Here is a 27,097-nt window from a genome sequence, read left to right as displayed (position 1 = left end):
CAAATAATAACATTAAGTTCTTACAAAAACGGAAAATCATTTCTAACCTTTTAATAGCAAAGATTTACGATAATGCATTTTTTTACTGATTGAATATCTGATTGTAACATCTTAAATTAAATTTCATGAGAGGTGAATATTCCAACTTTTAATGCAATTAACCGCACTACAAATGCAATATTTTATGCGTTCAATGCATTATCTCACGAAAAAAGTATAATTCTTATAAAAATACAATACTTATTTTATTTTTCATTTCCAAACACATGCTCAATTGTACACCTTTGAATACATTCTTTCGTATTGTAAATCCAAACTATCATTTAAGTAGAAAATAAAGTATGAATGTCATTATAATAGATAGGTATGTCAATCGGACCTACACAATTCCTCGGTTATTTCAAATTCGGGCCAACTGGGCTGAACTTTTCTTTGGGCTACAAATTTCCGGCCGCAATCGTCCTTTTTGTTCGATTTATTCGGGTCAACCCAATTAACATCCCTATAACAATACTTACACATGTAGATATTAGAGGTGGTATGTAATAATGTATCCAAACTGTAACACATGATTCAGTTGCACAACTCTATTTGAAAGTTTAAATACTATGAAATCTTGTTCAAGGAATAGTAGAAGTCCTGAGCAGGGAAGGAGACGAGTTGAAGATTTCCTGTCCAAGCTCATTTATTTTATCAATTAGCATTATTTGCTCTGTTTCAAGTCGAAACAAGTACTCCTCTTGGCACTCGTGCAGGCTTTCGAGCTCATTCAGCGATACCGAAACCGCATCGGAGTCCTCGTTGTCGACCTGCGATCGGAGCTTGATCATCGTCTCCTTGATCTACACGAAGCCCAGAAATCATTTTTTGGTTCAAGTGTTCAATCAAACAAGAACAGCTGGTATGTGTTCTCACCCGGTTCAAGATTTCGTGGTGAACTTTGGTGGGGGATGACTCGGAATCCACGCTCGATCTCTTCTCGAGCTCGGGGACTTTTCTTGTGACTTGGATGTGGATCTCCCCGCGTTTCACTCCCTGCAGAGGTATCCATTTTTCGGCCATCTGATTGGGGGCTAGCATCTGATACTCGACCACGCAGTCGCCTATGCTGGATGTCGGCAACAAGGTGTTGTGATCTTTCACGTGCAGCGTTAGCGGACTTCCATCATCGGGGAATTCTAGAGTTTGGTGCCATTTTGGGCTCAGTGTTTTGTACATTACCTGCAGAGACATGGCACAGTATGGTAAGAAATGCAGAAAGTCCGTCGTTGATGATCATATTCATATAATGCATAAGACGAATTTCTGGTGAGCGGCCAAGGGGGCGTTGAAGACGGACAAGGTGTAAAATCTTAGGAAAAACTGTTGAAATTTCTAATGCATCAAGCATCATCTAACCTTAGTACTTTTCTTCAAGTTGCCATAGTGTATCCTTACGTAAGGATCACTCGTTCCTCGGAGATCAGCAGCAACGAGATCTCTCGCTTCAATGAGAACGAGCTCTATCCAACCATTTGTCCGAGTATGTGAACCCTGACATTACCAAGAGAGAATAAGACAAGATGCTTCATCAAATCTGAACTGAACAAAATTCGTGACTATTAACTTTAAACTATTTAATGCATACCCTTGAATTTTCACCATCATCAACTTTTATCGCTTCTATCTGAAGCCGCAGCTCTCCAGAATTAACTTTTTCGAGTGGAATGTACACATCCCTTATAGAACCTTCCACGAGTCCTTCCAAATTCACGCGTGCACTGCCAATACTCTCATCGCCAAGTGTTTCCTCAAGCAAGCATTTTACCTTCAAGTATTCCCCACCTCCTATTTCGTCAAATTCAAATCTCTGATTCCAAGTAGGATTTGAAGAATGTAGGGCGGGTTTCGTTCTTTGGACAGCCTGGAGAGGACACGTGTACGAGGCTTGTTCATAACGTATGAAGAATTTTATAGAGGATAACATCTAAGTTGTGTTCTGCTATCAAGTCACTATATAATAATACTGAAAAGAGAACTTAAAACAAAGACAGCGTGTTACATGGCTGCAGCAACACAGTAAGAGGCATTACGTACCTTGCCATACTGCAGTTTGACGTAGGGATCAGATTTCCCAATTTTGTCCTTCACAAGGAGATCCTTGCCCTCAACCACAGTAATACAAATTTTCCTTCCGGTTGTGGAAAAATAGTTCGATGAGCTACCGAGTGAATGACGAGAGCTTGCATTTAAATTAGTCGAGCTATGTGAACCATCAGAAAACAGCCACTCTTTTAGTACAAGCCTCACAGTTAGCTGCAAGACAGTTTCCATAGATTTAGAATATAGTTACTCTTCAGTCTTCTGCTAAATTATCGTTAACGATGAATATTGAGTCTGTAACACAATTGTTGGATAACACAAGCACGATTGGATTGGACAAATTTAGCTGTGAAACATTCTATTTTCATTTTATTTTTCAGATGTAACTGTAAAACTTATTCATACGTCATGAACAAGCCTTGTCACCAAACGTTATCCTCTAAACATCAGTCCCACGAACAGATGAGATGATGAAGCATCTAAATGAGACGGAAAAACTGACAAAAATAATCCATGTTCCTCAAAAAAATTTATGAACCATTAGTTCATTAAAAGTTGAGAAAGTACCTCTCCTAGATTACCCCCCTCAAATGGAATTGTCATCTCAATTTCTTTTCCACAAACGTCAGCATGTTTCGCAATCACACTGTTATTATCTCCGATGGCCCAAAATATGGTTGAATCGTCTTGAACATACCTAACCTACATTGTCGGAAAGGTTTGTGTGATGTTCTCAAAAGTGTACCAATACCGAGAACCCAAAACTAAGCATACTTGAGAAAGTAATAAGTGATCAAGCAAATTGAAAATTTAAACCAACTAATAGTACTTCTTTATTTACATTCACGAAACAAGAATTAGCGATAAACATACCTTAACTTCACAGTAAGTAAGATAGTCATACTTTATACTTCCAGGGGTGCGTTGATAGAGATGAAATTTAAGAACTCCTGCATTTTCATGCAGGATTAGGTTAAATGTCGAGTCCCACTTAGGAGAAGATCCTGCTCTACAATCTGTTTTCCTGGTGAGCTCCTCGAGTTCTATCTCTACAAATGTCTGAAGCTCTTTGTTGTCACTGGGGACTGCATCTGGATTTGCACAGTTGAATTGCTTCGAGGAACCATTGCTCTTCAGGTTATGACCCGAAAGCTTGCTAGCAGAGAGCACTGTTACATATAATATACCACCAACAGCTTTCTTGTGCAAATCTTCAGGTGGCAAAGCAAGACACTGACGGCGTGGTTCAACCATCCTCTTATTCAGTGTTTCAGTTGCAAGTTTGACCTGCAAAACAGTATATGTTGCCCATTGAATATGTGCTAAAAATACAATAGGACAGGCACGAATTCTTGTGATAAGGGGTAACAGCATTCAGATCTAAATAAATTCTGCATCCTATTACCAACTCCGAGGGTAATTAGATAATAATAAAGTTTCAGCGACATTGCGTGTCTTCCAGTATTTCTGGAAACAAAGAAGGGAAACTAAAGGCTTGAACGGAAAAAAGTTTGATACATACATCTGCCTTCTAGTAATTTTAGAAACATGAACAGAAATATAACGAAGCATTTATCGAGATGTGAAGTTAAATCAGATTCAGCAAGTTGCCATAACTGTTACAAAAAAGAAACTGAACCCTTTTTTGTTTTTTATCATACAGGCGAGAAAACAACCACCAGCACCAAAGATCGTTTTGGTGCTGATCCATGACCCATGCTAGTTCGACACTATATTATTCTGCTAATCGAGGGATTCTACAATGAGATAGATTCATGCTAATTGTTAAAATTTTAGAAGAATCTCACATCTTTTCCAGTTCTGCTCTCTCATTGACAACAGAGTCTCGAGTTTCAAACTTTCAATGTATTTCATTAACAGAACCATTAGCTACATGTTAAAATTTATAGAAGATCATATCATCTCTATTAGCTCTGCTATCTCATAATGGGTCTCGAGTTTCAAGATATTTCATCATAGACAACATTGGTGAAAACCATAGTGCATACCAACCATGACGAAACACCCGGAAGCTCAGTTGCGGGTAAAGACTGGCTTCCACCACTTCCGAAAGCGACGCCAAGTCTGACCTCAGGAGTCGATACAAAGGAATATGATATCGCTTTTCCTTCTAATATTGGCATGAAAAGAAGCTGCACAATGCAAATGATGTGATATTTTTCAGAGGACAAAGTTTTTTACCAAATAGGAAGTATGACAGTAAAATATAGACCCTTAGTATTGTCGGGTTTATTTGCAACAGTTACTAAAAATTGAAATCATTATAAAGTTCAGGCAATTGATTACATCAGTTTCCCCTTCCCTTCAATCTCTGACGACATACTAGTGATATGCTACCAAACACGAAATTGGTAATCGAGAGAATTAATTGACAAACCACTCCATCTAAACATCACCCAGCGTTTAACAAAAAAACGCATAGCTTTTGCGAGAACAAATTGAAAGAAGTTCCTAACTCGGCCAGCCTTGCATTTGCAAGTATAAGGTCCCCATCCAGTTGTTCTCTATAGGTTCTTCATAGTATAGGGACAAAAAATTAAGAGCAGAACAAAGCAGAAAGTATTGTGACAAACATCGTTTAAAAATAAATACTATGAGAAATAAATCTGATGATCATAATCACAAACAAGAACAGATCCAAGAACAAAAGGAAAAGAGAAACAAGAGAGCAAGATTGATGCGCACATTGCCCTTGACGTGGATGCTGTTTACAATAATTCGGGCTGTCCCCATTAAAGGCATAGCCAACTTAGCCGACAAGAGTATATTTACGTCATCTGAATCCCAGTCAAAACTACATCGCAAGATTCGCTGCGTCATGAAAAAATATATGGTTTACATGAGCAAAAAAGATAGGGAAAGAGAGAGAAGAAACTGGATTAGGAAGATCAGTTTCATAAGACTACGCCAACATATTTGAGAAGTTCAACGAACTACCGGTCAAAAATGCTTGATAGAAGATTTGCATTTAATGAGTAAATAATGTCAAACCTGATCACCTGATGTTGCCCAACAGGCTCCCTGCAGCCCAAGTAAAGGAGGACGAGAGCCAAGAGAAAATCCTTGTAACTCTATCCTTTCCTAAACATAAGTAATGTTTCGTAGTATTAATACCGACATGATCGAAAATGATTTCGTCACATGATCAAAATAGAGAATTAGGACTTACAATTAGCCTTGATTTCCTATGCTTCAAGCGCCTCTGTAATTATTTATAAGTTAATAAGCAATACATCTGTAACAGTAACAACTCTTCTCTACGTATGACGATAAGTGGGTTCATTAGGTGGGCTAATGGTGCAGGAGCAGAAAAGGGCTTTGGAAATTAATAATATAATTTGAAATTTTGAAGAACAAAAAATATAGAGATCAGAATAGTTACCTCAATTATAGACGCAAATCGTGAAGAAAGTTTTGGGTTTACATAGTTCAGCCAAACTTCCATTAATAGCTTGTTCAGCCATTCGCAGTGTTCTAAAGGTGTGACAGGCTGTTCATATACGAAGAAGAACAGTCATTTTTATAAATAATGAACGAAATGAGCAATCAAAACAAAAGCGATCCTAGAAATAAAGTGAGTACATACTGAAGTGTTTAGTGTCACTTGCATCCATTTCTTATTCAAGTCGTCCACAATGTTTCGCTGCTGATAACTTCCGTACTGTGGGGAAACAAAAGGTATGGGTTAATCAACTAGACAACAATGCAATCATTGTAAACCTTCTAGGCAAATCAACCAATACATCAGGTGCCATTTTCTGCTTTGTTCGACAGAGCACTATCTATGTCTAACTACCCATAATCAGATACTCCCAATATGTCGATACGTGATCAAAGTTTAACAATCTACCATCCAATTAAGGCATCATTGGATTAATATTAGTTACACAAAATCCTCTATTCTTTATAGTTGTTTCCAAATTATAGTTAGACTAGCTTGTTTAGACATCATCAATAAATACAACTTCTGCCGGATTTTCATTTGTAATTAATTTGCACGTGAGATTCAGAAATATCACAAGTATCTCACACCAATACCAGGTGTGAACACCGTAAAGAGCATATAAGCAGTCGATATCTGAGACCGTGACCACGTACAAAAATGTTAAGAGCGTAGCCACAAACATTATGATAATGAATTCGAAGGAGAAGCATATTCAGTCAGGCATAAAACATTGAACAGAAACACACTCCTGCAATGTAATTGTAGTGATATCTTCTTTCTAGACATATCATTTGCATTTGATCTCGAGAAGAGCATAACAAGTACATATGCATGAGAAGTTCATCCTTTTCAACCCGTGAAGTTACAAACTCAGGAACAGTTTAAATTCTGCCCAGCATCCATAAAACTTGCATCAAAGTTCAAGTGGTCCTGTCTTGAGAAGAGCAACAAAATACATTTCCATCCTTCCTAAGAAAAAAATTGAAACGTTCAAGACGAGTGATCCTAAATTAGAAACATAACCGGTCCCCTTCCGTATACCAATTACAGATCAAAGGCAAGATATCCGTATTTCTAGTCATCATAATTTTCATGTTCCCTTCCTTCTTTCTACTGCAAAAGTTGTTGCAAAACAACTCAAAATGGTGCTTTTTTTCTTACAAGACGATTTAGTCTTTCCATCAGCAATTCCCATCAAAGATTTGATGCAATTGATGATCCAAGTAATCTGATCAATTGAAGCTAACTAAATCCAGTTGACCAACAACAGCTCTTTCTACAATCATGAACTCAAAAAAAAACATCATAACATATATTGCCACAGAGTCCAAAACACAAGTATAAGCACATGAAATACAAGGTTAGATGATCGAATAAGTACCTGAATTGTTGCCCAAACAGCACACACAAGAAGTACCCAATTGGAAAGAGAGAAAAACCACTTCTCAACAGCCCAAAGGAAGAGCAGAAGAGGTACAACAAAGGGAAGCAGCAGCGGCTGCTGCTCCACCAACTTGTACCAAGACTCCACCGCCCCCTCCAAGTCAAACAATTTCTTCTTCGTTCTTCCCATACGACAAAGCTGCAGAATTAAAGACTCTCACAATCACAACTGATCATGCTTTTGAAAGATGAAGAATCTCGAGGGTTGCCCAGAAGCAGAAACGATTTCTTCAATTAAAATGGGCCCATCCAGAATAGAATTCAGCCTTCTTGTTTGGCTGCTGAAGTGAGAGCCAAAACATTTGCATAAATTCCAATGGCCTCAAAGAAAAGGACGAGATTTTATAAACTCCACATCACATTGGGCAGCAGAGTTGAAAAGTCATCGCTGGTCAAAGCAAGTAAAATTAGATGATTCTACGAAGATGCAATAGCAAAAGCTAATATAATTAAGAGGTCGATCTCAAAGTAATGGTTTTTTTTTTTAATTCGAACCATGCTATATCTCGATTTTGATATTTTTGTGATATGCTGTATTTATTATTTGTAATAGTACATGATATAGACTTATAGATAATCAAGATTAACTTTTTAAACTAAATATACGCGAATTTTAGAAAACATTAACTATTTTAATACATCTATGATTATTATGATTTCCTTCGTCCTCAATAGGAGTATAATATCTCATGGTGTGAACTTACAATGTATGGAGTATTTGTTATGCACATAATTATTATAAAGGTTTGATTAATTAACTTGGGATAGCATTAAATCTTACAATCCACTTTATCATATAAATTCATCATTTGAGTATCATTTTTCATTTACCAAAAATCGGATTCTGTGTATGTAAATATATCATGATTATTCACTAGGGATGTATTAATATGACAATACTCTTTATTGTAACATCATACCACCAATTTATACCTTTAGATCTGAAGATCGTGTGGTTCTCAAGCTGCCACGTGGCAGCCTATTTTAATTTAATTGGAAGATAACAAAAAACGCTGAAGGGCAAAATCGGTATTCTCTATTTCCAGTATGTTATCAGATTGCAGTCTTACTCTAAAAATATTGCAGTTTTACTCTATAAATATTGCAGTGTTACGTGTGCATAATTCGTAATAGTTTTTTACCTTACCAGATTGCAGTGTTACTCTATGAATATTGCAGTGCTACTCTATGAACATTGCAGTGCTACGTGTCTGGATAATTCGTAATGGTTTTTCACCATACCAGATTGCAGTATTACTCTATGAATATTGTAGTATTACTAAGTAGTATTTGCAGTTTAAATGTTACCAAATCCGTTTCTGATTTAAATTTTTGAGAATCGACTAAAATATCCACGCCTGCAATATCCAACACATAAGACTGCAATCCGAACTCTATTTCATCAATTCAATCCTAGGCGTTCATCTTATAGATCTAAGGGCTAGGATTAGTGGTATGTTGTCACTTTAAATATGGTTGGCACCCTAATGCTCCCCTTATTCACTATGTACATCAATTCTATGTTACTTATTTCCAAAAAATTAAACGTTTAATTTTGTACATCAATTCTATGTTACTTATTTCCAAAAAATTAAACGTTTAATTTAGTCACAAGAAAAATAAGCTAAACTAGTTAGTTGATGTTAACTTTGGATGATTTTGCTAGTTAATCATAATTAACTATAGTATGCGTTATTTGTTGTTAATGTTTTATTCTGTTTAAAAATCAAGAACTATTATATTCAATACCAATATACATAGGTACACAGTGGCTAATCTAGACTTTTTAAATTGGGGTACGAATTTTATGATAAATAAACATACAACATAAAATAATAATACATTAAAATATAAAATAAAATAAATTAAATTAAATTATAATATATATATATATATGTAAATTACCACAAAATAGTACTAAAAGGAGAGAACATAAAAAAACTTACTAAAATCTTTAAATATAAGTAACAATCTAAAGAATAAAATGATAATCTACAAAATATAAATCTAAGTAAAATAAGTATACAAAAAAAAACAAAATCACAAAACTTAATCTACAAAAGATAAAATATAAGTTAAAAAGTATACAAAACGAGGAACAAAATTATAAAACTACAAAACATAATACAAATGAAAAGAAAATTGAGTTCAAGGGGAGTCAAACTCGGATCTCTCCGGGTAGGTAAAATACCCTCCAACTGCTGCACCATTGACGTGTTTTGAAATATGAATTTAAATATAACATTATGTACCCAATTATTTGGGAATATAGTTGTACCCCTTGTTATAAACGCAACCCCGTGGCTCTAGCTAGCTATATAAGTTGCCCTACACATTAAACAACGTCAAATTTATTCTATGTGCATATTTTTTATTATATACTAATATCCAAAAAAGTAGCTAAACGAAAAACTTTCCTCGTTAATTCACGCTAAAACACTACTTTGGTCACATGCTCAATCAATAGAAATGTGAGAAAATGAAAGTATTAAAAGTATAATCTTGAGATGAAAATATACTACTAGTACTTATCAAATTTCAAGAATAGATACCATAGAATCTTGGCATGCGTCAAGCCAAAAGCACTTCATTTGTAGACAAATCGTTCTAAAATTCCACAATAAATTGAATATTAGTATATTTTAGTAAATACGACTATAATAATGAACAAACAAATACTTATAATTATATGCCAAAACACACAGTATGTTTGGGCTAGCATAACATAGGGTCGGGTTGAGTTGGGATTTGTCAATTTTGATCCAATTAACTTGTGTGCTATTAATGGTTCGGGTTAGGCCCACCCGTCATTTCAAAAATAAAATTATGGCAAGTAACAAAATTAAATTTTAAACGATTCATAACGATCAAAAAATTAGGAACAAGATAGTGGAGTAGTATTAAATTAAATGTGTCAAGCTTTTTCGACATTAATAGAATAAATAGTAATATTCGATCGATGTCAATACAAACCATAGATTAAATTGTTGCAGTAATTAAAGATTCATGCTTTATCAGTGCGTTTGAATTGCTTGTCCAGAAACTCCTCCAGCTTGTCATCAATTTCTTCCACCTGCATATTTCGTTACCAAACAAAGTTTTTATCGGATATGTAGATTAATATGACATAATATGATTCTAATGAGAAGCTTTTTATACTAATAACTTAACAATATACCTGGTTCTAATAAATTGTGTGTGTTGAATGTTTTGTGAATTCACAATCTTTATTATATATATAGTCGAAGTTAAGTAATGCACATATATTGCGCAATATGCTACACTAAGATTCACACAATTTAAACTATACTCTTAGGTATTAGAATTATGAGTGGGTCGATATGGTATAGTTTAGGTAGTAGAAATGTAGAATTTGATTAAGTTATTTATCAACAAATTAAACATTACAACTTGCGTAAGACCATAATTAAAGTTTTAAAAATGTCAAATATTTGGATTACCTAACATATATAATACTACTATATATGAGTTGAGTAATTTGCTATGTTTTATTTTGTTTAGATTCGGATCATGATCATTATTGTCTCGCAAAATTTAATCTATATATACTAGTCGATCTTCTTAATAAAAAGGAAATACTTATCAAAGGCTGGCAGGTTCACGTGCCCATCATACCCCAACTACTACAATAAATTCAATAATGAAGCTTCACCTACTTTGTATATATTCTAATATTTCAGTCGATCATTAAGTTTTTTTTTTTTTTTCATTTCAAAGATCTTTTTCTCTTTGTATTATTTTTAGCTCTAGCATTTAATATCACTACAGCTATTTTATTTATTAAATTAGAAATATATTCTGATTATAACTAATGATATTATAGATTTTCCCTATATATATTCAAGTCTGTCTAATTATACAGCTAGCGCCATCTTTCATGTTACCTAATTATTCATTTCTGGCCCCAACAAAAATGCACATGGGAAAAATATAGTCATACCTTTAATTGAAGCATACGAGATACTCCTACTAGTGTCACATTTATAATTAACAATCCTATATACTTTGAAAATTAATTAATAAAAGTTACCTTGTCCATCAAATCTCCAATTTTATCAGCCTCTTCAGCTGTCTCTTCAGCCAGATGTTCCACGAAGTGAACAACTTCCTTGAGACGGCCCTCCGGTAGTGATTCCTCGAGCTCCTCCACCGCGTGCTCCACCCTCTCCGCCACCTTCTCCACCGCGTCTGCGATATTTTCCACCGTCTGTGCCGCCATGTCAAGCTGCTCTATATGTACAAAACAAATAAATTTCACTTTAATTCACAAAACCCTAAAAATTACTCCTAGTATAGGTAAAAATGCCCCTTACTTGTAAATGCTACTAGCCTTTGGATCAAAAACGGACCCCCTACTAGCAGTCCAGCAACACTAACAACCCTACAACAAGATAAAAAAAAATACCACTTTGTTACATCAATTCAAAAGAAATAAGATTTGTGGTTTCACTAGTAACGCACCATGGATTGTCAGTGGGGAACCATGAAGGTATCCCAGGGATGGACAAAGAAGAGATAACATCTCCGGCAACCTCCGGGGTGGCTCTCCTGCCAAGTAGATCTCTGAGAATCCCCAAATAGAAAAATTATTAGTCCACGCACATTTTTTTCATATGTAGGAGCAAGTAACATTAATTTATATACCTACCTGTTTGATGGGGTTGTTATGGAGAATTTGTGGAAATTACTTCTGTGGGGGAAGGAGAATTGGCTTTCATCATTGAATTTCTTGTGGTTGTAGGATTTTTTTTGGCTGAGGAGAAGGCCTAAGATGGGAGTGGAAGAGGAGGTAGCCATGTGAGGAAATTCAAACAAAAAAATGTAATAAGGTTAAATTTTATTTTGATGATGTATATATAGATCAAGGAGAGTGGAGATGTTGACTATATTGGCTTGGGCCTTGGAATAGCGAATTAAATAAAAATTAATTGAAATGTTTTTTCATTGGCGCAAAGGGACTGTCTCGTGTTTAATTAAAAGCTATTGTTTTAATAGTGATATTGACTCTCGAGGAAAATTCCACGATATAAATGAAGATGGCGTGTGTATTATACTAAATAATGCTATGCTTAAGATTTGATTCGAAATGTTTTTTATAATATATAGGGTTAGTTTTCTTCGATCATATTTGTAATTAAATATGGATATGTAATAACACTATAATGTCCCTTCGATTTATCTAAAAATGTTCGTGTTGTGACATTTTTAACCCAAAAAAATATTACTATATATATATTCTCGAGCACTCTTGGCCCTAGATAATTTACAATATAATTCACGAGTTGCATGCAGTTTTATGATATAAGTTAACTTTTGTATCCTGTTGATTTGCAAATAACTTTATGAAAATAGTTAATCTACTTCTTGATATTATGTCAATAATCCAGGAGGCTGCTCTACAAACATGACATTGGGCCTTAAGTTAGTTCATACCCTAACAAATTAATGTGCCTGTTATATTAAGACAAAAGAGACTCACAAAACTCTTTTCAAACCATTACATTTATAATGGCTAGGCCCAGCCCGTTCATATTTCCATACATGGTATCCTACAACAAGTTAATGTTTATTCACATTTTGAAACAAAACCTTTTTATAAGTTTAGCCCATTGCATGTGACATAATTTGACATTTGCTCAACCAACTTTGTTCTAATTTTTCATAGTTCAATCGAGTTCATCACTTCATTGCCCATTCTTTGTCAGCCAAATTAACAATGACCGGCTACTCTACCTTCTGACACCGGCGACAAACTTTCTACACTAATGTGATCCCATTGTTGAAACTACTCACGACTTGATGAATGAAGAAACAAGCTCGAGCGAAAAATATGGATGTAATGCAGCGCGTGTGGATATTGATCGTTAAGATAAGGAATCCAAAGCAGTTCCACCTCAGCTCATGAATTGGAAAGCTGCTCTGTTGGGCCACTAACAACGTGGGTGAAATGGTGGTTAGAAGAAGGGATGATGGACCATGATTTAGTTAGTTTCAGATTGCACATTCTATCAGCTACAGTAGATGACTATATATATAGCTTATTTTGTAACTTGTTGATCATTCGAAAATCATACCAAAAATGCAATTCAAAACTTGCACAATGTAGTTCTTTTGTTTACTTTCCTTTATTGCCATGTTCGTTTACCCATTAGCTCCATTTTCTTGGGTTATTGGTTGGCATGTCTCATGAAATGAAAATGAGAAATTGGGCATGACGCATGCGCCAAGTTGTGTGCTCGCATTTAATGCTGGTTCATGCCTTTCACCTCATAAAATTTAATCATTCATTCATTGCATACTTTAATTAAGGGAAAGTATTATACTACTATATATCCCTTTGTCAATCCTAGAAACTTATTAATGTTGTTGGAGTAAAAAAAAAGATATATTGATTCTTAAGGTTTAATTAATGGATATAATTAATAAAATACCTAAATAAATTTTTTACAGATATATAGTTTCAACCGTCCAATCATAATTTGATGGTTTTCATTATTTCTGGCTCGATTAAACTCATCTTAATATCTAACTAATCTATGCTACAATGTTAAACTAGATTTTAAAATTGTGGTGTTAATTGAAGATACTTACATTTAATATGTAAACAATATGTAGAGTGGACATGCATGTTTGTGGCATGTTTTGTGGAACGTGACTATAAATCTTAGCAAATCTTGGAAGATTTGCCTAATGGTGAGATGCTTGGACAATCAATTATTCAATTAATCCAGTGAATCTTATCAATTAATTAATGCGCAAAATTTTTCATGATACTCGTTTATAGCCATTTTCCTCCGACATGAGAAGGGTCACAATTTTTCCAAAATGTCAGGCACCATCAACAGTATGCAACGGCGAAGTGGCTCTCAACAATTTCACATTTAATATGCTAGTTTATAAGGAATATCATAATCACTAACTATATTATGTTCCGAATTTACAAACAGGCCGGTGGACTATTAGTCTATCATTGATATATTACTCCACTAATCATGGGGTGATTTGATAATTAAATAAAGAATTATAGAGATGAGTAGACGAGTCTACAAACTCCCAACCACATTGCACCGATGAGCACTCTCTATTGAGTCGAATGCAAGCAAAGTATAATTCCACCAAAAGAACACGTGTCATCCATGCTGGCCCCTGCACGTGCCACACGTACTTTGAGATATGTTCAAATTTAAAGGAAAAAAATAATAATAATTACTCCACTACTTTCATACAAATTCGGATATCGTCCCATACCATAATCCGGAGTCCGGCCATTCCATATTTTTTTTTACAATTTGAGTATAAATTAATACTAGTACAGAAAAAAAGGCAACACATTTAATAAAAATATAATATAATATCAATATAAATACCGTTCTCCTCTCGACCGAAGTAAAGTGCATGCAGTGTGTCGTGTGTGTCAGTCAATGTTTTAGAGAGAGAAACCAAAAGGCGCCCCGCCCTTCTAGAGAGAGAAAGAGCAGGCCAGATTTTCCCACTGCTACAGTCGCTCTGTGAAATATGGAGTGGCGGAGGCCGACGTATTTGGATGAATATGAAAAGCTTCTTACTCGAATGTCTACGCCGAGGTCACTTCTCCTTCACTGCGTGTTCTGTGTTAAATTTTCTCATTTCTCTAGCTTTTAAATATTGTAACTACTCCACCTATTTCGAATTTTGAATCGCTTTGTTACGATACAAACACAAGACATCTCCTCCGAATTAGTGGATCTGTGAATCGATTTCTCGCCATTTTTAGCTGAGATGGAAATTTAACTAGCTCAATCATTTTCCCAATTTCTTTCCTTTCAAGTTACTCCATCGAATTTCTAGAATTTCCACATGAGAATTCTCAAATTAGGCTTTGAATTTCCAATAATGCCCCTCCGTCGACTACTTTCAGGGTCATGATCGATAATACGGGCTGCTCCAACGCGACTCGTCTCACGGTAATGGATATTGCATCCTTTCACCTCGAATAATCAAATTCCAGTGATTTCTATATCGTTTATTTTTGCATTATTTTCCTTACAGATCGACAGTGCTAGAAAGCACGGGATTCTTCTCGAAGCTGTCCAGGTTTTGACGGATTTAAATCTATCGATTAAGAAGGCTTACATTTGCTCCGACGGCAGGTGGTTCATGGATGGTGAGTAAAATGGTAATTTTCTCTTTTGCTGCCGTTTGATTTTCCAGGCATTGAACCTTTTTAACGCTTTGCAGTTTTTCACGTGACTGATTTGAATGGAAACAAATTAACTGATGAGAGCGTTTTGGGCTGCATTGAGGAGGTAGCAATTAGTATTAATTACCGCAGTTAAATGTTTTCCTCTTTAACCGATTAAATTCTTGCAATAATTTATGCTAATTATGCTTCGGCGAAAATTCTTGGAACAGTCACTGGAGACGATTCATTACGGTAGATCAAAAGGTATTGATGGCCTAACTGCTTTGGAGCTTACGGGCACAGACCGGATCGGGCTGCTGTCTGAGGTTTTCGCGGTGCTGTCGAATCTGCATTGCAATGTGGTTGATGCCAAAGTTTGGACACACAACGGCAGGATTGCGTCCTTGATCTACTTGAAGGATGATGATTCGGGCTGCCCAGTTGAGGACTCGGAGAAGCTGGAGAAGATGGAGGTGACGTTGAGGAATGTGTTGAGAGGGGATAATGACATTCAGAGTGCTAAGACATTGGTGTCACTAGCCGTTACTCACACGGACAGACGCCTTCACCAGATGATGTTCGCGGATAGGGACTATGATGGTAACATTTGTGGCAATGCCCCTGTTGTGTTGGTGCAAAACTACTTGGAGAAGGATTATTCCGTTGTGAGTATTCATTGCAAGGATAGGAACAAGCTTCTGTTCGACGTGGTTTGCACTTTGACGGACATGGAGTATGTCGTTTTCCATGCCACCGTGGACACATCGGGTGACAGAGCTTCCTTGGTATGATATTGTCCTTGCGTAGCATAGCTCTATTTAGTTGTTTTGTTAAGCTGTTTGTGATGTTTTCTTACAATGTGGTTTATGTTTTTTGATCAGGAATTCTTCATCAGGCACATGGACGGCACCCCAATAAGCTCAGAGGCCGAAAAGCAGCGTGTGATCCTCTGCATTGCGGCAGCGATCAAAAGGAGAGCATCTCAGGTGTTGTCTTTGTTCCTTTAAACATGTGAAGAAGAATTGATTCGTGCCTACATTTTTATGTATACTACTTTATGAACAAATTGTAAAGAGGATTCGTGTCTGGTTTGTTTTTATCACAGGGTGTGAGGCTTGAGCTCTGCACGGTCGACAAGAAGGGTCTTCTAGCCGATGTGACACGGACCTTCCGTGAGAACGGACTCAATGTCACGATGGCAGAGATCTCGACGGTGATGGGGACAGCCCGGAACGTGTTCCACGTGACGGATGCAGTGGGCAACCCGGCTGATGAGAAGATCATCGACTCGGTCCGGCAGAAGATCGGGGTGAGTAGGTTGAAAGTTAAGGAGCTGCCGTTGATCTATCACGAGAAAGTGGAGAGGGGGGAGGCGACGGCCATGAGTTGGTCGATTGGGAACATGGTGAGGAGGAATCTATACAACTTGGGTTTGATAAAATCTTGTTCTTGATTATGACAAGGGTCGGTTTTGTTTTGTTTGGTGGCATATATTCTTTGCTTGGATGCGTTGGGGTTTGGGAGAAGATTACGTTGGTTAGAAGGGGATCTTGGTTTCTTTAACATAGTTACATAGGATATGTCTTCTGTAAATAGATCAACATTTCTTTTTCGAATTTTACTAATCTTTCTATAGGGTAATAATACTACTTCATATGGAGTTTTTCTTGTGCTTTATTGAACTGATTAAATTTGGTTGCAGGCGATATGATTAAATTAGTAACATAGGTCAAAATGACATTATACGGCTACTTGTTTTGGAGTGCTATTATCGAGGAAAAGGCCACTACATGAGACATGTCGACAAACATAGCGCAAATTAATTAATTTACTAATTGTGGCTCCTTCGATTTCCCCAACACATTTTTTCTAAATGTCTGTCTCGTCTCGTCTCCTTGTTTTACTCAGTTTCCTGCATAATATACTTCAAATTTTTATTAATAATTTATTAGTGAATTTTAATTCTTGGAGCTGGAGGATATTTTGCATATTTGATAGAAGAGGATGTTACAATTAAAAAAAATCACATCCTTCAATTAAAGTATAATCATCGATTCGTCGTGATATGTTGATCATTGAGAATTATGCTTAAAAAAACAAAGCAAGTTTGACTTGAAATTTGGTGTGAATTAAAGCAGATACCCGTAGACAAATGGAAGCATATAAACATGCACTACATGTTGAGAAGTCAGAAACTACAGATAAAAGAAATGGAGAAAATTTAAAAAAATGAAATAAAATTAGGAGAAAGTGGAATGCAGGTAGGGTTGGTAACCGCATCGCAACAACGTGGCGTTAATCACGGCGGTGGAGGCGACGGACATTTCTATTTGTATTTGTATTTATTTTGGTGAGCCCAATAACAATATCTCATTCCAAATTTAAATGGCCTTCAAAATTAGGCCCAAGAGAAAATATAAGTCCACAACGTAATCTCACCACTCTCCGTGTCTGTGTCTGTGTCTCCATCAAAGAAGATTGCCATTTCAAAGTTCCATCTCCCTACCTTTATTTCCTGTGAAGTGTTCAACTTCTGATTCTATAGTATTATATATATGCTGAAAAATCTAATTGTTCTTTTGCATCGAACTCAATATGCAATTGAGTTGAATCACCTAATTCATGTTTCAGAAACTGAATGCTGATTGTGATTAGTGTTGAAAATACTAGTATCAAATAGTATTTATTTTCGAAAGAAATTAGTGTTTCATGTTTGTATACGTCCACTACTAGCTTACAGCATGTCAGCATTTATTGGTCATTCCTTATCTACTAATGTGTGGCATCAATATTCAATTTGGTAATCAATTCTACTCTTTTTTACTGGTTTATGTATGTTTCCTATCATATAAGGAACAGAGAGGAAGAGACTGGGAACTTGCTATTTGGTCTGTGAAAAGGATACGTGCTGTTTGAGAACAAATTAAAGGAGCTCTATGATTGCTCGACATTCTTCTCTCGATCACACCACTTTGAACAGCCTGTATCTTCTACATGTGTTCATCCTTAGATTCACTGACAAACTTACGTTAACAAGTGTTTGTCGGTTTGATGTTGGTTTCTCCTCTCTCGTGAGAGACCTAAAAGCCACTACATATGTGGTTAAACTAATATGCTCTTACAAATTAATACTCCTACCATTTTTTTTGCAGGTTGAGGATATAGTGTATATACGTCATGTTCAATGGCATCACATGGTAGAAATAGAATACGGCTTTCTATAGTAATTGTGTTTCCTTTAATTGGTTATTCACACTGAAGTTTAACTAATTCAAAAGCATAAAGCGTCACCTTCCCCTTGAAGAATAGTTTTTCATGACAAAGATAAAAATAGTAAATAATAAAGAAATGTAGAAGATAAAATAAAGTTTTGTATCCTGCGTTAGAAAAAGTTGTATGGATAATCTAAGCACGTATAGTTATAAAAGAAAATACTATTATGAAGTAATGAAAATAAACTAACAAAATTAGGAAACATCTGTTCTATCATGAAGTACCTAGCTGCTTAAACCTCACAACGGAACCTCTTAAAACATGAACTCTTCTAGAAAAACTATAACCAAAATCACACACTTTCTATACTAAAGACCAACAATTAACTTAGACAATGAAGATTTATTTAAATTTAATACTAATGAGTAGTATGAAAACAAAAATAAAAAGAGCAAACACAAACAAAGGCAGAAAGGAGAGAAAATTAATCCAAATACAAAAATTAAAGAACAGCCAATTAAATTACAAATAATCATAATTTAATGGTGTTGGATAAATAAATTTGGATCTGGGTCGATAACTTCGGGTTCGGGTCTACGTGATTTTTAACAGCAACACAGCGTTCCTCCATATCCAAAACCACGAAATCCATTGTTTCTCTCTCTATTCCAACAATGGCAGTCGCTCCAGCCTCATATTTTAACTCCACACTTGATCCATCCCCTCATTCTCTAAGGTTCTCATTCATTTTTTCTTGTAAATTTCGCTATGTTAGGTAGGCCCTAATTTTTAACAATTTATGCCCTTTTGCAGCTGCAGCACCAGAATCTTCGTGGGCTTAAGAGTTCAATCTCCAAGTACGTATTCGCTTTCAAATATATCTTGTTCTATGATGTGATTTTGAATTCCCTTTTTGAAAATAATCTCGCAGATGGATGGGGAGTAGGAAAGTCCAATTTGAATGTGGAATTTCGTGATAAAGTGTACAAAAGCATGGAGTCCAGGTATGCATTCTGCTACCACTCGAATTTCAGTTCGGCTGTGTTTTGATATTATGGTAATCGTATATTGTAACATTAGCTGCCAATTGTTTTAATTGAATAAACTGCAATCCGGACTACTACTTGGTTTATGGAGGATGGAACATTTTGTTGGGAATATTTTTAGCTTAAGCTTTTAAAATAAATTGTGTTGCTAACTTGGCTGAATCGAAAAAGACACCAATTTTGAGAAATGTAGTTGGAAACTTGGATTGGGAGGGGCTGTTAGTTAGCTTTAAATTTAAACAAATGACCCTAGGGCTACCATTGAAATCAAAAGGTAAGACGCACATGCCTGGTAACAGCAAAACCGGTCAGTTTAGGGGATGTTATGGCAACGGAAAAACTTGAGATAGATTCTCAGCCACTTAAGATGTCACTTTTAGGTGGAAGTTATTGCTTAGAATTGAAGATCAACCTTGGCCAGGGAAGTTAAAGAAGTTTTCTGCAGTAGAGTGAGAAGTCAATGTATATGCGGGCTATGCTTGCATATTTCAATCAGCAAGCAATTCTCCGAGTTTTAGTGATTTTTTAAGCTTAAATTTGTGTAGGATTTGAGTGTACACTACAGTCTCTACTCTCCTTCAAACTCATTCCTTATTTGGTGATTTTTAAAATGCATGGAACTCCCCCTTTTGAGTTTGCCTATTCCCGTTTTGCTATGTAATTTTTTTAATGGGACAGGATAAGCACTTTGACAAAAAAACTTCTGTAAATATTGCACTTTAACTGGTGTGTATACTCACTTTGTTCCCTAATCCATGTTTTCACCTTTTGAACATAAAAGTATATGTTAATTAAAATTTGAAGGGTGTTACTCTTGGGTTTCTGTTCCCCCCTTTGGGTACATCAGTGGTAATCTACTCCTCCTAGTTTTCCTTGAACAATTACTTTGGCTCAAGAGCATACATCTCTCACTCCTAAATCTTGACTTTGATAAATACTCCCTCCATCTCCTAAAAATAGGAACTTTTGAAAAGGGTGCGACTTTTAATACAAAATTGGTAAAGTAAGAGAGATAGAAAGAAAAGTGTGGTAGTGGAAAATTGGGTCCCACGTCATTAGAGGGAAATAAATTTTCTTAAATAGAAAGTTTCTAATTTTAGGGGACGGGCAAAAAATGAAAGAGTTTCTATTTTTAGGGGACGGAGGGAGTAATATACCATTAGATATGCATAATTTGTTGTCTTGATAATTTCTAAATGAACATTTTTATCCTTTTCCAGATCCATTAATACCAAACCAACAAGGGGTCGTGTAGCAATGATGCCTATTGGAACACCTAGAGTGCCTTACAGAAACCCAGTTGAAGGAACTTGGCAGTGGGTTGATTTGTGGAATGCTCTTGTAAGTCTATCTGGCTACACATGTCCAGCAAATTTGTATGAATTGCTTATTTTTTGAATAACTTCATAAAAAAGAGTTTGAGAGCTCATCATAGCTTTACCATATTTCCTTTGTTTTTATCAAAGATTTGTGCTATGCTATCAAGCATGTCATCAGATCATCTGTTGCCACTTAGTTATTCCCGGAACAATTGGTTATATGATGTGCAAAGAAGATGAGTTGTTTCGTGTCCATTCCCTGCATTATAAAAATATCGAAGTTTGTTTTTTTTGTTAAACGGTACCACCTTCTTTGAAATTCGTCTGACAGAAGTTAATAATCTCTTTAATTGCAGTACCGTGAGCGTGTTATTTTTATTGGGCAAAACATAGACGAGGAGTTCAGCAATCAGATACTTGCTACGATGTTGTACCTCGACAGTATTGAGGATTCAAAGAGGCTCTATATGTACATTAATGGCCCTGGAGGAGATGTGAGTTCTTCATTTACAACTTGGCACATACATTTTTGCATTTATTTATGTTTGCAGCACTCTTTATGTCATAATTTAATATTTTGTTCCTCCTTTTCCATTTAAAATCTTAAGATCACTATGTATCTCTGTTGCAGCTCACTCCTAGCATGGCTATCTATGATACGATGCAGAGTTTGAAAAGTCCTGTTGGCACTCACTGTGTGGGATATGCTTATAATTTGGCAGGTTTTCTCCTTGCTGCTGGTGAGAAGGTAGATTTTTTAAGGGCTTAAATGTATAGTTAGCTATAAAAACAATATTGAATTCTTCCATCCAAACAAATATGAAATTATAAAACAGGCTCATAAAGATACGTCTTCGGTCATAATCTAGGTCTGAAACGTGTATGTGTTGAGTAGAACATGGTGATTTTATTGCATCTCTTTTTGTTTCTTGATGTCTTTCTATAAAATGACAAAAAGGTCTTACCTTTTGAATGATCAGCTTATCTCTTTCATGTGGCAATTGATTGCCTCCTCATCAGATTCATTGAGTTGCATAATATGATAATATGAAATTCCTGACACTCGGTGTAGTGATTTCATTTACAATTTCCTTTTCTTGAAGGGTAATCGCTTTGCCATGCCGCTGTCAAGAGTTTCATTACAATCTCCAGCTGGAGCTGCGCGTGGTCAGGTTTGATCAATTAATTTTGTCTTGTATCTCAAGCCTCATTTTGTTCTTGCCAGCAACTTATAACATATCTTTGAGAACCCTTTTCTAGGCTGATGATATTCGTAATGAGGCTGATGAGCTGCTACGAATAAGAGACTATCTTTTCAAGGAGCTGGCTCAGAAAACTGGCCAGCCAGTTGAGAAGGTCATAATTGTTAATATTTTTTATTATCTTCATTTCTGTTCTAGTGCCAAGTGGATTTTAATGAATCCGAACATCTTTTACTGTGACAATTTCCATAAAGTACTTGAATTTTAGCCCCTTTTTGGTCTTGTGCAAGACTTAAAAGTCAGTTTGCAAAAGATCAACCAAAAGCTCTTGTTTTATGGCATTTAGTATCTCTGTTGACTTGTGCACTAAATCTTCGACATGCATATGCAGGTTCACCAGGACCTAAGTCGGGTGAAGCGCTTCAACGCTCAGGAGGCTCTTGAATATGGTCTCATTGATCGGATAGTTAGGCCACCCCGTATAAAGGCTGATGCGCCACGACAGGATACTACCGCAGGTCTTGGATAGTTCATCTTTATGCCTCGGGCAGATACGTAGTTACAGATGTTCTAAGGTTCAGTAGACTTTGGCATTGACAAACTCATTTTTTTTGTTAATTTGATGACTCCCTTTCTTGATAATGTTTCTTCCGACATATGACAAGTACAAGTAAATTTGCATACACAGAATAAAACGATATGCATGTCTCATACTCCTGCTTGGCACATTGTGCATTCAATAAATAAAGAGACAAGTAGGATTTCAAATCTCTTGTTTGTAGTATTAAGATTAAAACATAAGTTCATTCACATAAATGATGATTTAATTTGGAGATCATATATTATAATCTGCTAACATTCAAAGTTACAAGATAGATTGGAGACCATATATTACAATCTGCTAACATACAAAGTTACAAGATAGAGATGCAAAAACTTAAGCAGCTAACAAAATAGTGGTTTCAATCCCTCAAAAACAAGAGTCACAATCAAAAGGGCACAAAGCAGTTCCTCCTGCATCAGGCTTCCCTATGCCCAGCTCTTCTTCTGAAAACACGGCCAGCCCGTCAGCAGTTTTCTTCCTCAGTCCAGAAGTGCTGACTGCCAATGAACTGTGTTCAAAGGAGCGGTTCTTCACACTCTTTCCCTTCTTTTTGTCGAGGGGTCTCACTTTTGCCTCAGCCTTCTTTTCTGTTTCCAGTTTCTTGCGTTTGTTTGCACTTTGCAGCAAAGATTTCATCAATCTCACTTCCCTTCCAGAGACCTTCTTCTCCTGTTGTGCAACTTTTTTCATCTTGATATCACTCAGTCTTCAAACCACCAAAATATCACACATTATTCAACCAAAGGCATGAGAAATTATCTACAGAAAGATTAGTATAGATACAAATCAATTGTGGGTTTATGTCAGGACTAAGTTGAGATATAGATATTAGTATAGTATGTATCTTTCAAACCTCAAGTAATCTCCAATAAGACTATGAGAGAAAGCACTACATTTGGCATTATTAAACCCTTAACAAGTAACGCCATTGGATTCGAATCATTGTGTAGTCTTGTTTCCTAACAACATCCCTACACATAACATTTGTTGAACAAAATACAAACTACTATTAAGAATGTTCAAAGTCCAAATAGAGGAATTAAGAGTAACTTTCCTGGGAACCAAATTGAATAACTAATTTGGTTTTGATTTTGAATACAACCAAACACAGATTATATTATACTCCATCTCTCCACTCCAACACAAATTGTATCCATTAATCCAGGAGATTTAAGCAAACAAAACCAAAAAAGGGGAAACTTGAACGAGCTGTTGGGCAAATAACAGTGTACCTGAAACTGCGGATTTGCTTCTTCTTCTTTGGCGGCTTCGTCAACTGTGGATTAAGGATTTCAGTTCAAAATGAGGGGGTATTGGAGCTCATCGATTGTGGATTAAAACAATTACTCCATAGATTGGAGCTCATCAATATTTATAGGACCGAAGAGATTAATATAAGTCGGAATAGATTAGTTGGTTAGAGCGTGTGGCTGTTAACCACAAGGTCGGAGGTTCAAGCCTTTTCCTGTATAAATAAAGTAGTAATGATTTTCTTTTAATTTTATACTATAGTATTTGATTAACTTTTTAAAGCTCTTAAGTCAAGTTTGAACCTAATTTGAGTATTATTTTTTTTAAAGATGAATATCTCCCGAAGCTGGAAAGTAAAAATAGTAGAATTAACAAAAAAGATGCATATAACCAATATTCAATTAAATTTCCTACTCGTGTTCAAGTTCCCTTTTATATAAAAATCTAGAAACAACCAGAAAAATTTGGATTTATAAGTGTAAAGAAAGGAGCGCGCAAGTTGGGTACATCAAAAAAGAAACAAGTTTACATCTGAACTAGGAGTATATTACACCTTCAAGATAAAACCAAATTCGAGGAATAACTTTAGTCGAAACTTAAAAAGTGTTTTAAAGATATTATAAATACAATCAAATAAGATGTCGCTTTTAGCCAATCCATCCAAACAGAATGCAGCAGCAGCAGCAGCAGCAGCTTCCAGTGTCCTAAAACGAATTCTCGTCGTCTTCAAGTGCATTGTAAATCATCCTACACCATATATTCAGATTGTGTTTAACAATTTTATCTTTTCAAAATATCAGATGATACGGGCGGGGGAGGAGACTAGCTTACCAGAACAAACACATGAAGAGAAGAAGTATGATATAACCGAGCTTGAAAAGTCTCTCCTTCTTCTCCCAATTTAACAAGTTGAAGATTTCAGTCACATCTACGAGGTGCTGTCTTTGAAGGTACCTGATTAAAACATTTTCGCATGCAGAAAAAAAGCTTCAGTTGAAGGTCCAAATGATCTATAACAACTAACAAACTGGCATGACCAAATATCAAACGATGCACGTGAGCGAAAAAGGTTAAAGCCTTATATTCACCCCCAGAGGAGAGAAGCCATCAATTACACAAGTAGCGATCGTCAGTGGTAGGGACGAGCATAACTAAACTGACACCACACATCCAAACCGGGCCAATAGGATTTGGTTTTAAAGGATTCAGTTTTGATCCAATTCGGGAAATAAAAAACCAAAAGTTTCAGTTTCAAGTTAGGGTCTTGGTCACATAAAAGGCACTCTATGGGTTCAAGTTATTTTGTTATTGACGAATGGCAATGCCAGAAAGCATTGAAAAGACTGTGTTTTCATTTCTGCTGCTTCCCACTCCCTGCGGCAACTAAGTACACCATCACAAACAAAAGGCAATGCCAGAAAGCTCAAGGTACAAGTGACATGTGCCTTAATATCAAATACACCCTAATAGTTCATGCAGTGGAAGAATATGTCCAAAACCAAGTTGGCAGTGTCAGTAGGAAATGGAAGTGATGAGAATCTTAATCGTTGAAGTTATCAGTTGATGTGTGTTTTGGATGATTTTAATCTCTATTATCAGATGCTATCTTTTATTCATATTTATCTTCTAAGCTACCTTGAGCATCTGAGTTTATAGAAGTAGAATAACTATAAAAGAAAGTTCAAAGAATTCATGTCTCATGGAATATCAAAAGCAGAAGATATGTTTAATTTAAGAATGTTTAATTTAAGAATGAAGCAGAAGCAGAAAAACCTTACAGTCTCACGTTGTAGTACAGGTACGGTACACAGAGAAGTGACATAAACCAATGTCCAGTGATAAGGAAAAGGAAGCACAAAACTCCTTGTGTGATGAACTCTGGTAAAACTACTTTGTTTATTCGAGACGCCGAATCATAAGGATTAATATAATCAAACTCTAAATCCGCCAAGCACATAAGCTGCATTAAATGTGGAATATGGTTAAAGATACTGTATTCCATGCAGTTTTTATGAATCAAGACAACGAACAAACTTCATGCAGCTCTAGAGCAGTACATCTGTAATATTAAAGGGAAAACATGAACAGCTAATTTTTCCCCAGTGTTCTTAAACTGTACGGTTTATAGTAAACCTTGGCCATTGTTGTGATGTTGAATTGTTGGATATGTAATTGAGTAGCAAACCTTGGTCATTCATTCATACAAGGGTGAGCAATACCACTAGCTACAATCAAAATTCAAAACAGAAAGTTTCCTCTGCGAGATCATAAAGAAGCCAACTTGTACCGAACCTGGGACGAAAATGTAAACTATGCATTCTTCAGATTCAAAACCTACATATGTACTTTACTCACTAGTTTATTAACTGGATCTTGAATGTTCAAAACCCACAATCCTTAAACAACAAGAATTCTTTATACATATATTTCAATTTGATAAATCATGCATAACAAAATCCCAAATTCATCAGTTTTAAAATCAGAAACCCTTTCAGGCACATTTCCTCCCAGAATGATAATAATTGGTAATACCCTAATAGTCAGATTGTAAATGTTATGCTAAATGTAGATGAATCAATTTTTGAACCTGAATAATAAATTCTAAGCAATTTACAAGTATTGAAGTACTAGGAAGCTTTTACACTTAATTTGATTAGTTAAGCCAATAAGAAAATTCCTCAAAACGAGTACATACTAATTAAGCGAACTCATCAACACAAAAAGCTCCCAAGTTTCAACAGAAAAATTGTCGAATTTCAAATCAGATTAACACTCCACTCCTACATTGCAGAATAAATTAACCAACCAACCATCCACAAAATCAAAGAAAGCACGAATCTTTACACAACATTATGCATCTCCCTAGCAGCACAATGAAGACAAATCCAAAAAATACATGTACAATTAAGGTATTTTTATGGATCATAACCTGGAAAACAATCATAACGAGGAGAGCAATGAGTATGAAGAAAAAGAGCAGCCATGCCAACACCTCTCCCATATCCTCTTCCTTTTTTCCCCTTCTCAATTACTCTCTTCCCCTAAAAATTAACGTTGATGTTTGAGGGATAAAATAGAGACGGTGATATAGAGCACAGTGGAGCTTCAATTCTAAAGAAACGAATCTCCGCCGGCGAAAGAAAGGAATCGGAGATGACCGGAATCGAAACTCTAAGGCGGCGGAAAAGAGGGCCAAGTGGAATTTGAAGGTGTTACTTTAGCTTTATACTTAGCTAATATAAAAAGGATACGGAATATAGAATTTTATTTGGATTAGGTATATCAAACT

At 35.8% G+C, this 27,097-nt stretch overlaps 6 protein-coding genes across 6 annotated transcripts; 2 read left to right on the top strand and 4 right to left on the bottom strand.

The window, feature by feature from the left end:
- Positions 1-322: 322 nt before the first annotated feature.
- LOC121796401 (extended synaptotagmin-1-like) lies at positions 323-7,310 on the bottom strand. Its single transcript, XM_042195264.1, has 14 exons — positions 6,930-7,310; positions 5,690-5,764; positions 5,486-5,593; positions 5,273-5,305; positions 5,095-5,184; positions 4,789-4,914; positions 4,092-4,235; positions 2,956-3,369; positions 2,650-2,784; positions 2,077-2,295; positions 1,628-1,903; positions 1,399-1,533; positions 916-1,221; positions 323-842 (listed from the first exon to the last, which is right to left on the bottom strand). Exons 1-14 carry the CDS (start codon positions 7,119-7,121, stop codon positions 621-623), a joined length of 2,475 nt encoding a protein of 824 aa, XP_042051198.1. The 5' UTR covers positions 7,122-7,310; the 3' UTR covers positions 323-620.
- Positions 7,311-9,891: 2,581 nt separating this feature from the next.
- LOC121793607 lies at positions 9,892-11,855 on the bottom strand. The gene is made up of 5 exons (XM_042191637.1): positions 11,661-11,855; positions 11,474-11,575; positions 11,326-11,393; positions 11,043-11,242; positions 9,892-10,064 (listed from the first exon to the last, which is right to left on the bottom strand). The coding sequence occupies exons 1-5, from the start codon at positions 11,807-11,809 to the stop codon at positions 9,996-9,998; spliced, it is 588 nt and encodes a 195-aa protein (XP_042047571.1). The 5' UTR covers positions 11,810-11,855; the 3' UTR covers positions 9,892-9,995.
- Positions 11,856-14,387: 2,532 nt separating this feature from the next.
- LOC121793410 (ACT domain-containing protein ACR8-like) lies at positions 14,388-16,836 on the top strand. The gene is made up of 7 exons (XM_042191417.1): positions 14,388-14,595; positions 14,910-14,955; positions 15,041-15,155; positions 15,230-15,297; positions 15,404-15,958; positions 16,055-16,159; positions 16,279-16,836. The coding sequence occupies exons 1-7, from the start codon at positions 14,528-14,530 to the stop codon at positions 16,624-16,626; spliced, it is 1,305 nt and encodes a 434-aa protein (XP_042047351.1). The 5' UTR covers positions 14,388-14,527; the 3' UTR covers positions 16,627-16,836.
- A 2,132-nt stretch (positions 16,837-18,968) lies between these two features.
- Positions 18,969-22,666, top strand: LOC121793409 (ATP-dependent Clp protease proteolytic subunit-related protein 2, chloroplastic-like). The gene is made up of 9 exons (XM_042191416.1): positions 18,969-19,122; positions 19,200-19,243; positions 19,318-19,390; positions 20,653-20,773; positions 21,108-21,245; positions 21,383-21,499; positions 21,855-21,923; positions 22,012-22,107; positions 22,345-22,666. Exons 1-9 carry the CDS (start codon positions 19,061-19,063, stop codon positions 22,480-22,482), a joined length of 858 nt encoding a protein of 285 aa, XP_042047350.1. The 5' UTR covers positions 18,969-19,060; the 3' UTR covers positions 22,483-22,666.
- A 257-nt stretch (positions 22,667-22,923) lies between these two features.
- Positions 22,924-23,247, bottom strand: LOC121797090 (uncharacterized protein C6G9.01c-like). The gene has a single exon (XM_042195821.1). The coding sequence runs from the start codon at positions 23,245-23,247 to the stop codon at positions 22,924-22,926; it is 324 nt and encodes a 107-aa protein (XP_042051755.1).
- A 1,006-nt stretch (positions 23,248-24,253) lies between these two features.
- LOC121793408 (protein cornichon homolog 4-like) lies at positions 24,254-27,036 on the bottom strand. Its single transcript, XM_042191415.1, has 4 exons — positions 26,738-27,036; positions 25,587-25,768; positions 24,640-24,762; positions 24,254-24,555 (listed from the first exon to the last, which is right to left on the bottom strand). The coding sequence occupies exons 1-4, from the start codon at positions 26,807-26,809 to the stop codon at positions 24,513-24,515; spliced, it is 420 nt and encodes a 139-aa protein (XP_042047349.1). The 5' UTR covers positions 26,810-27,036; the 3' UTR covers positions 24,254-24,512.
- Between the last annotated feature and the right edge of the window lie 61 nt (positions 27,037-27,097).

The sequence above is a fragment of the Salvia splendens genome, chromosome 3, assembly GCF_004379255.2.
Source record: "Salvia splendens isolate huo1 chromosome 3, SspV2, whole genome shotgun sequence".
Lineage (NCBI taxonomy): Eukaryota > Viridiplantae > Streptophyta > Magnoliopsida > Lamiales > Lamiaceae > Salvia > Salvia splendens.
Note: the sequence above shows the minus strand (reverse complement) of the source record. Positions and strands in the feature narration are given on the sequence as shown.